Genomic DNA, 10,505 nt, shown 5'->3' on the forward strand with positions numbered 1-10,505 from the left:
GTTGCGTTGAGTCCAACGCTACTGCTAAGTAGCAGCAGCGCTTTCTTATTTTCAGCGCTACTAATAGGCTCCTGCCTATAAGGTTTTTCCTAGTAGTGAGGCGACGGATGTGACCGTGAAAGCCCACCGCAAGGAGCAGTGGGCCGCGGGCGCCTAGGTTGAGGTGGGTGCCGGTTGGACCGTGGACGAGGTGGCGATCGCCGCCGAAGCCGACTTGCAGGAGCTGGCGCTCGAGGGGGCCGGACTGGCCGTGGCTCACGCTCTTTGGCCGGATGCGGTGGAACCGGCGATGATGAGCCGACTGTCGCGGTGGCTCGAGGCGAGGAGCGCTTGGGTGAGCGCCTTGCGTGCGTCGGTGGTGCGGGCCGGAGCGTACATGGCGCTTCAGGTTGCCAAGTCATGATACTCGGACCTCGACTTAGGCCTGCTCGTGGCGCAGGGTGCCAGCACGGAGGCGGAGTTGGCTGCCGTTGAGGATGAGTTGCTGCCGTCTTCTTCCATCTCCCCCAATCTCCCTCCCGTGAGCCCACGCTGCTCATCCATTTCTCTCATCTCCTCTCTCCTCCACCCCGTCTTCTCCAGACGACCGCAGTAGCGAGCGGCGGCGGCGAGCAGGAGAGCGAACCAGATCCATAAGTCGTGGACTTGTCGTCGAAGCACGAGGCGCTGGTGCTGGTCGACTGGGTGGAGGCGGCCATGTACGTGTGGCGGCGCAAGGTGACGGCCAGCCACGGCGCGGAGAGGACGACGAAATGGAGCCGGGTCAAGGAGCTTGCCGCGGTCGCTGCGACGGCGACGAGGGCCGTGGCGGGTGGTTTCCGACCGGATGCGCAACGGCAAGTTTTCGCAACATGGTGTGTGTTGCATTTTTTTGCAACGAATGTATCGGTGCAACAATACTACACAACAGTACCTATGCTGCATAAAGACGAAGACAAAAAAAATCTGCAACCTAACTTATAGTGTAAAAGTTTTCTGCAACATGATCTTTATTGCAAATTTTTTTCCATAATAGTATCTATGTTTGCAAAAAGGCAAAGAATTTTTTTTACAACAAAACGATTGATTCTGTAACTCGACCGTTGTTTTAGGAATTAACGAGTCCAAAATTATTTTATAACGAAACTATTATTTCTGCAACTCGATCCTTATTTTAGGAATTATTGGATTCGAAAAAACGATCGAGGCACGTAGATCAAACGGCTGACATCGAAGGGTGGTCGAGGTGGTGAATGTTTACTAAACATGCGGGGACAGACTGGTAGCAGCCCCCTTAAAATAAACGAAATTGCTATGTTCCCTCCTCGCCGTTGCAAGCATGTCTTCTCTGTCCTGTCCTGTTCTGTTTTCTCAATCTCCCACTGCCTGCAAATCTTCTCCACTCACCTCCGGCGGTCCGGCCTCCGCGCCAATCAACTCCTTGCCTGGCCGTGGCATCCGCCTCTCTGCTCTGCACCTCGAGCTGTCTCCACCTTACCCAACCCCGCGTGGCGATGGTACCTACCATGGTCGGTCTCTTCCTTCCGGGTGAAGTTCGACTGTTCGAGCCACACACAGCGAGCGCGACTAGCCACCCTGCCTCTTCCTTCCTCCTCTCCCTGAGCGCCTCTGGAAGACCGTCTTTCGTCCCTGCCAAACGGCAGCTTGTCCAGGAGAACGAAGCTCCGAGTCTGGTGTCTGGTTGTGTGCCTGACAAGTGTTTGAAGTAATGTCCCAACACTCTGTTTATTGTATCATGCTTCTCAAACATCAAATCGGTGAACGGCTACACAAGCTAATTTATATGTGTCATATAGACGCCCTTTGCAGTGTCAGTTATTAGTAGTTTGCCCATTTTATTAGCAATATATAAAATCTTTGCCGCCTTCAACAAGGATATGTTTGAATTCTCATTTGCCCTAGTCAATTTGTTTGATTGCCATTTTCTAAAAAGTAGATAAATTCTGGCCTAAGCATATTACTTTGATGAGGGCTTGAAGGAAACATTGCTTTTGTAAATCCTTAATTCCCTTTGTACTAAACATTTTGATAAAAATTATGAACTTGGTTCTCATATATGTGTTGTAAGTTGCAACACTGAGCTCCAAAATTGAACTGCTTCTATGATCAAAATCAAGCACTCGAGTGGTAGTCACTAGCAAACCAAATATGATCAACAAATAACAGTTTTGCTAAAGCACATCTAGATGTGCCATAAGTATTGCACATCTAAGTTCTATATCATTAATCTTACGCGAAGATTCATGTGGATTTATTTTTCATTTTTATGCTTGATTGGGTCACTTAGGACGCGTTTGGTTCACATCTGTGTTTTTGGCGTTTCTGTATACTTGGGTCCGGCTGAGCTAATGCAGGCTAAACACCAACATTTGCATGTAGTTTGGTTGTGTGGATTAACCGATATGCTAGTACGCTGTTTGGTTGCCTGCGTCGGTGTTGTTAGAGAAATAACACGTTGTTTGGTTGCAACCCGGTAAAGATGTGATCACCACTTCTCACTAGTGGTGACCTTACCACACACTCACAACATTGTCTTTCCCTAGCTAGGAAACAAATGGCAGTTTATCCTAGCTACTAGCAAATGACAGTATAAATTATTAAGTGCCAATATGGCCGAATAGTCCAAAGTTCAATGATGCTAACTAGGTGGAAGTTCATCCTCCTCTTCCTCTTCCTCTCCTTCTCTCCCTCTTCTTTTGCTGATGTTGTTGCCTCTTCTTCTTCAGATCCTGGTCTGACCTCTGTTATCCCATATTGCCTGAGCCCACTCCATCTTTTTGGCCTTTCATGCTTCGTTGTCAAACGCCTCCACACCATGGCCGGAGCTGATCACCTCATCAGGAGTCACATCATCATCATCTGGCACATGTTCATCAGTTTCCCATTGCAGGATCCAGTTGTGAATGATGCAACATGCAAGAACAAGCTTGACCTGGGTAGGATAAGGGTGGAATGGCTTCTGATGCAGGATCTTAAACATGTTCTTCAGAGCTCCAAATGCCCTTTCAACGGTCACTCTAAGGCTGGAGTGTCTGAGATTGAACAACTCCTGTGGAGTCCTAGGATAGTTCTTGCCAAAGAACTAGTTTAGATGGTACCTGGTGTTCGTGAAGGGTGGAAGAACACCTGGCCGACAAGCATAGCCAACATCTCCTAGGTAGAACTTGCCATCTGGGTTATTGATGCCATCAGGTCTACACATGCTGTCACTAAGAATGTTAGTATCATGTGCTGATCCTTCCTAGCCTGCCAAGACATATGTAAACTTCATATCAAAGTCAACAGCAGCAAGCACATTCTGGCTTGTGTAGTGCTTTCTCCCTCTATATGATGCATCTTGTGACCTCGGCGCTCTGGCAGTAACATGAGTACCATCTATTGCGCCAATGCAATCCTGAAATGGCATTACAAGATGGTGTTATGGCTAGAACAAGAACAGGAACATCATATGAAGGCATTAACAACATACTGTGAGTGCTCACCTTGAAGTATGGATACCATATTGGGCTAGTGCGAATCTTGGTAGAAGTCCGACCGCTTGGTGACACGATCATCTCTCCTCTCGGCTCCCCAACAACATACAACACTTGTTTGAAGTACCTGGAGATGGTCTCCATTGATCTTCAGAACGTGTTGTGGATAACCCCGAACCTCTGGTTATTGCCAACAACATGAAGGAACACGGCCACTTGCTCATCAACGCTGGTGTGGTATCTTCTAGCATCCCCCTGCCACTGAAGGTCTGGACAAGTTTTGCAAGTGGTGCTCTTTTCATTCTAAGCATCCACAGAGCCTCTGTGTCGTTGCAGTTGTAGATGTAGTTCAGATTCACTATCCTCTCCCTATCCCGAATTAACATCGGACCTTAACGGGCGAGAGGTCTCTGATACTCACTTTGAGCTCTCTTATGGACCAACATGATACATGCCTGAACCACAGCTATCAGTGCTGCTGCCTGAACTACAAGCTTCATCTGTTCATCGGCAGCCTAAGCGACAACCATGATGCGGTGAGCCAACATGCTACCGACCCTAAGCGGTCCTTGCAGAGGAGGGGAAGGGGTAGCTTACCAGCTTCCGGGGTGGGGGAGACATGCCGGAGACGAGGATGGCCGGTCGGAGTCGAAGAAGAAGGGGAGAAGTAGGTGCCGATGCCTGGGAGTGCCAACGCCGCCGCCATCGCCGCCGTCGCAGCCGCAGATCTGAGTCGTCGCCGATGCTAGTGCCAATAACAGCGGATGGCTTGTCCTAGAGCTAGGAGTGAGCGGGCAAATGGGGTGGTGAGCGTATATTTGGCGCCATCCCGCCTCCGCAGATTTTCCCTTCCCGCCATCTCCAACCCAATCCCCCCTGCACCGTGCGCTGCACCGCGTTCCCCTTTTCCGCCCGACTCAGCATGGCTCGCTGGAAACTGCCGATTCGAGCGTTCCCAGCGAGCTAGGCTCTGGGGTGCTTTGAGCTCCGTGCGGATGCGAGCCAGGCCTCAATGCAGACAACCAAACGGCCCATTTTCATCCCGCGTGGCCTGGTTGGGCTCTATGCAGGTAACCAAACGCATCCTTAGATGTGCGATAACTAGGGTTAGATGTCCGATAACTAGGGCACATCTAGATGTCCGATAACTATGGCACATCTAGATGCACCCTAGACATTCACAATAAATAATGGCCTTCCAAAATTTACTCGTATTGGAAGGAAATTATTCACTCCTAGCTGAAAAAATATATGGAGGTGCCAGTGTATTTGAAAGTCACTACCTGTTTAGCTCATACAAAGATACTTTTTGTCAACATTTCTCGCTTCCCAGCCAGAGTTAGAACTTCCATATATTTTGTCGCTTGTGCCACATTGCTGCAATAGGCTATGACATACTATACTTGGGCTGGTGTATTTAAAAGTCAGCTTAGATCATACTCCCTCCGTTTCTAAATATAAGTCTTTCTAGAGATTCTACTACGGACTACATACGGAGCAAAATGAGTGAATCTACACTCTAAAGTATGTTTATATACATCCGTATGTAGTTCGTAATGAAATTTCTAAAAAAGACTTATATTTAGGAACGGATGGAGTAGAAAGTAGCAAAGATACTATCCAGCAAAAGTGACTGTTCAGGCAACAAAGAAGTGTACCTTCTAAAAAATGATTTTATTCTGAAAGGCAAATGATAATTCAACCAAGTCGTAGGAGGATAATGTTGACTGCCTAATCGCCTTATCAACAAAATAGTGTACCTCCTAAAAAGATGATTTTATTGTGGAAGGTAAATGATATTTCGACCAAGTCATTGGAGGAAAAGGCTGAACGCACAATCGTCCATCTCCTTTAAGAAGTGCTGCTATCATTCCCTTGACCTTAACGTCAACATTTCTCTTCTCCACTGGAAATTAGTACTTTCGTATATTTCGTCACCTGTGTCGCAATAGGTAATATTGTGTTCATAATTGTGATATAGTGGGTTATTTAAATATCACTACCTGCTTAGCTGACACAAAAGACTATTTCGCAAAAACTGTGTCTTTGAAAGAAAAAAAGTATACCTCCTAAGAAACAATGTTCTACGAAAGGGAAATAATGTTTTTTATCGACAAGAACACTCAATTATTTATTCCCTTTAAAGTGTTCATAACGTGTTGCTATTGGTCATTCATTCAGGAAACTACATTTGCTACCGTGGTTAGCTTAACGTGCATTATGGTTTCCAGAAAGATCAATATATATTGCCAAATCAGGAAGCAGGTCACGCTTCTAAATTTCCAATCACATGGGATCTCGAAAATGCTAGGTGATCTTGGGTAAATTCCTCAGAATAAATAAGATTACAACACGCCGGTTATTTATAAAGGTAACAGTAGATCGATCAATCTTTATTCAGGAGAAAGCATATAACGAAGTGCGTACATTGCAACAAACGCATGTACCCATGGGCACACACTACTTCAAAGATATCCTACAGTTGCTGATTTTACGTAATGCAATATGGTACAGATACACGAACCACTGAAGCTCTCTGATAACAAAGGTGGCAGAGAAGCAAACGAGGAATGAAATTACTGACACAGCAATCTCTTCATTTGTAGGATGCTCTTCTGTACCATACGAGGGGGGCTGGTTGTTAATTGAACGAGGACTAGGAGCCACAGGTGAGTTCAAAGACAAGAGTGGATTACCAAGGAAAGACTGGTCATTGAAAGTGGAGAGTTGCCCAGTCTTTGGGACCTCTCCTGAGAGAAGTGGGTTGTATGAAACGTTGAATTTACTTAGTTTAGACAGCTTGTCTAGGCTTGATGGGAGTGCACCGGAGAAATTATTCCAAGACAAATCGAAGCTCTCAAGGGAACTCAGATGACCAATTTCGAATGGAATCTGACCAGAGAAAGAATTGTCGGACAAATTTAGAGCAACTAGTTGCATCCAACCAATCTCTGATGGTAGGTGTCCAGAGAGGCGGTTGCCATCAAGGAGGAGCAAGCTAATGTTCTTCATTGCACTAATTGTGGAGGGTATCTCCCCATTTAGTAGGTTTCCTGACAGCTGAACATATCCCAAGGCCGTTCGTAATGGTGAAGTTACTGGAAGTATCTCATACCCCATGAGGATCCTGTTCCACATTGTTAGGCAGTTCTTCTGGGACATCATCATTAGTTCAACATAGTCGAACTCTGGATAACTTGCCGGGAGCCACCGGTACACAGGAAGGCATTTACTTGTGGCGGACCTTATCAGTGAAGGATTGCTTCTGTTCTTGACAAACGTTGGACTGGGGTTCCTCCCCATACTTGCCATCTCTGGTGGTATTTTGCCGGATATCCGGTTTCTAACAAGGTTGAGCCAGAGCAGGCTAGTACAGTTTCCTATCTCCCTTGGGATCTCTCCTGAAAGTTGGTTCCCAGCCAGCATCAACAAGAGAAGCGATGTCAGGTTACCAATCTCCCGTGGGATCTCACCTGAGAGGCTGTTGTATGACAAGTCCAATGCTTGGAGCCTCAGAAGCTGACCATATGATTGTGGGATTTTTCCAGAGAAGTTATTCTCTGCAAGCATGAGGGCTGTGATACTTGTCATGCTAGCAATTTCAATAGGCAGTTTGCCGGAGAATTTGTTAAAGCTGAGATCAAGCAAGCTCAGGTTTGACAACTGTAGAATGCCAGAGGAGACAATGCCTCCACTGTAATTATTCTCTTGGAGTACAAGATGGTTTAGGCTGGCTAATTTTCCAAGGACTTGTTGCACCTCTCCTCCAAAATTATTGTCACTGATGTCCAGAAATTTCAGGCTGGTGCAGTTTATCAGCTCGGGTGGTATCTTGTGATGGAAGTGGTTGCTCGCAAGAACCAGCTCCTCGAGCCCCGCGATCGAGCCAATTCCTGGTGGTATAGATCCACCAAAGCTATTGTTCCATAGAGACAGGGATCTTAAACTTGAGCAATTGGCAATTGAATCTGGGAAACTGCCAGACAGTTTGTTGCTGGAGATGTCTAGATACTGAAGCTTGCACCCCTTGGGAAACATGCTGGAAGGGATGCTCCCTGTGAGGTTGTTCGTCGAAGCTTTGAACCGTGTAAGCCTTTCGATCCCTTTCCATACGGCATTTCCGGTGAATTGGTTCCAGCTAAGATCAACATCACTGAGCTTGGTGCACCCACTGAACAACCCACTTATCCTGCCTGTGAGGTTGTTGCTGGAGACAGTGATGACACTGAGGTTTCGGCAGATGGACGTGAAGTTTGTCCTAATGTTGCCCTGGAACCGATTTTGAGATACATCTAGTGTGTGCAGGTTGGTCAGTGTGGACACATCGAGGGCGCCGCCGATCAGGTTGCTTGATAAGTTGAGGTACTGGAGGCCCCGGCAGCGCTTGAGATCAGGATGGAGCTGGCCAGTGATGCTGTTTGCCGAGAGATCAAGGTGTGTGAGCCGGCTGAGGCGAGAGAAGTTACCGAAGGGAGGTCCGGCAATGTTGGAGCTCGAGAGGTCGAGATAAGTGACTCGCCCGGCGGCATCACACCCAACACCTTGCAGACGGCACGGCGAGGCCTTGGTCTCCGACCAGGCGTCGTAGGCACCACGGTTCACCGGGTTCTGCGCCTGGAGGAAGCTCTTCAGTTCGCGGAGCACCTCCCTGTCACTTTGCCCAAGGATCACCTCAGCTGTTGCAGCAGCGCCGGATCAAAGCCGATGCAGTTTATTAGTAGGAATTAAGAAGGAAATGTATGTATGGACGGTGTGATCATACAAGCAGGGGTCGTACCGAGGATAAGTGCTTGGCAAAGCGCGCGCAGAACATGATGAAGAACAACCATGGATGGAGGACAAGGAAACAAGTGAGTTGTGTTTTTGCAGCTTGCGCGGCAACACTTACTGGATTCTCATCCTTATCGCCAGAAGAAACATTCTTCTCCGTCTCCAGAACTGTGCGGCCAATTTATGAGGTTTCACGTCATGAAAGTGTCTTTGAGGCCAAGTCAACCGCATGAAGTCTCTTTGGGGCAGTGCGGTAGCCCCAGGATATGGCTACGCCCCACGGCAGCTTCGGTGGAATAGTAATAGCAGCAGCTACATTACTCTACTGTAGATACAGTATACGAATTGTTTTGCTTCGACGCTCCGGGCCATGGCCCGAGCAGCCTGGGGCCTGGCTAAGCCCCTGCGCAAAATTAATAAAATTGACTCCTCGACAAGACAAATTCATAAAGTGGACTGCGTTTAAAAAAAAATACTCAGTTGATTTTTTTGTACGACGTTCGACAGCCAGACGCCACATTACACTATGTGTCGCCACAGCCAAAGGCGTCACACCCCTGGCTACGCTGGCGCTCTGTGGCGGGCCGACCCCACCCGCGGCGCGTAGACGTCACACTGGCACTTATCAGACCCACGGGTCGGCCTCCCCCACCCCCCTCTCCATTCACCTCCATCAATCAGAACAGAGAGAGAGGCCCCCCTCGAGTTCACCTCTCCTCATTTCTCAAATCCCTCCCCCAAATCTTGCAGATCTGAAGGTTTGGTCTAGGGATTTGGAACCCAGTCCCTCTCTTAAGGTAATCTCCCCCGAACCCCTCCCTCTCATTCAAAAAAAATCTTATTTGCTCACTTTTTTGCAAATTTGAGCAAACCCTAGTTCTTCATGAAATTTGGGATGTGTACGCTTTTGTTGCACTTGTTTGGATGTTAGGATTAGGGTTCTTTGTATGTGCGATTGAGGGTTGTATTGGGGTTAGGGGTATGATGGGGTTAGGATTAGGGTTGTTTGGATGTTAGGATTAGGGTTCTTATGATTATGTAGATTTTGTAGTATTTGGATGATTGCTTATACAATATATTGTATGTTGTGTTGTTTAAATTTTTTAGGGATGGAAATAACATGTGTTTATGTTCATCACGTGGACAAGTATGCCTTTTTGAAAGATAATATTGATCCGGACTCAGATGAGCTTGACATGGTGTTTGAGTGTTGTCCTAGCTATGCCGAGTTGTTGGAACAAGTTCGAAAATATTTGAATTGGATGGACCCAAGTGATGTTGTTGAGTTTGATGGTAGGCATAATGTGGGATTTGAAATGCACATTCGTTGGAAGACCATGTGTGTAAACTCCGAGCAACATTGGCTTGCATACAAGGAGACAATGGTCGAATCACTAGACAAGGCTCTAGAGTTATTTGTCATAAAATAAGTGAGTTAAATACATCATGGGTGCATTAACTTGTCATGTATGGTCAATTTGGTGTCTAAAGTTGTAAAATACACGAAAATAGTGCTTTAACTTGTTCGACCGTGCAAATACGGTGCCTCCTACCGTATTCGGGTGTACGCCTTACCTGTGTGGCGTGCAAGCATGGCGGCCGCCCACAAGTCTGTGGTTGAAAGTAAACGAGTAATTTTTTATTTTTGTTAGGATGAAAATTTGACGGTGGGACATCCTGCTTAATGCAATAACAGGGTCGAACTAAGTTATATTAGCTAGAAATGTATACAGACCAGCGCATCGTTGTGCAATTCTTCAACACATATTCTACATTTTTATAGAAAAAATCGAGATCTTGTTTAGTTTTCATGATATGTAAATTTTATGAAATAAAAAATACAGTAATTATCGGTAGGGCATTTTTGTGTATTTTAAATATCTATTCTATTTTCATTATTGTGTACTTTGAAGAGGTTGATGTGAACGTTTTCAAAAATTTATGTGGATTTAGGCAGTTCAATGTATATTGAAAATTGTTGTGTAAATTTATGTATCTTCATGCAGGACCACAAGCACGGACAATTAGTGTGTATCTTCATTGTATTACTATATTGTTAAAATACACAATTACAGAAAAAATAACAATGTAACTGTTTGATGTGTATTAAAAATTAGTGTGTAATAATAGTAATTTGAGAAATGTATTAATATATCTTAAAGGTGTTTGTAGAATTAAGAACAATTTTACACAATAACATTTCCAATGCACGTTGAACATTTATAAAAATACATGTTGTCATTTTTTTGTGCGCGTGACAAA

General features: G+C 45.9%; 1 protein-coding gene and 1 pseudogene across 1 annotated transcript; both read right to left on the bottom strand.

The window, feature by feature from the left end:
* Positions 1 to 2,620: 2,620 nt before the first annotated feature.
* On the bottom strand, positions 2,621 to 4,179 carry LOC123409347 (annotated as a pseudogene).
* Positions 4,180 to 5,835: 1,656 nt separating this feature from the next.
* On the bottom strand, positions 5,836 to 8,709 carry LOC123409995 (probable LRR receptor-like serine/threonine-protein kinase At1g74360). The gene is made up of 2 exons (XM_045102863.1): positions 8,251 to 8,709; positions 5,836 to 8,149 (listed from the first exon to the last, which is right to left on the bottom strand). The coding sequence occupies exons 1-2, from the start codon at positions 8,300 to 8,302 to the stop codon at positions 5,934 to 5,936; spliced, it is 2,268 nt and encodes a 755-aa protein (XP_044958798.1). The 5' UTR covers positions 8,303 to 8,709; the 3' UTR covers positions 5,836 to 5,933.
* Between the last annotated feature and the right edge of the window lie 1,796 nt (positions 8,710 to 10,505).

Source organism: Hordeum vulgare, chromosome 7H (assembly GCF_904849725.1).
Source record: "Hordeum vulgare subsp. vulgare chromosome 7H, MorexV3_pseudomolecules_assembly, whole genome shotgun sequence".
Taxonomy (NCBI): domain Eukaryota; kingdom Viridiplantae; phylum Streptophyta; class Magnoliopsida; order Poales; family Poaceae; genus Hordeum; species Hordeum vulgare.

Bases quoted from the DNA above. Each gene is read 5' to 3' on its own strand.
- LOC123409995 (XM_045102863.1), bottom strand. From the start codon at position 8,302: ATGGTTGTTCTTCATCATGTTCTGCGCGCGCTTTGCCAAGCACTTATC. The intron at 8,150-8,250 runs GTACGACCCCTG...CTGCTGCAACAG, and splicing joins TTGCCAAGCACTTATCCTCG to CTGAGGTGATCCTTGGGCAA.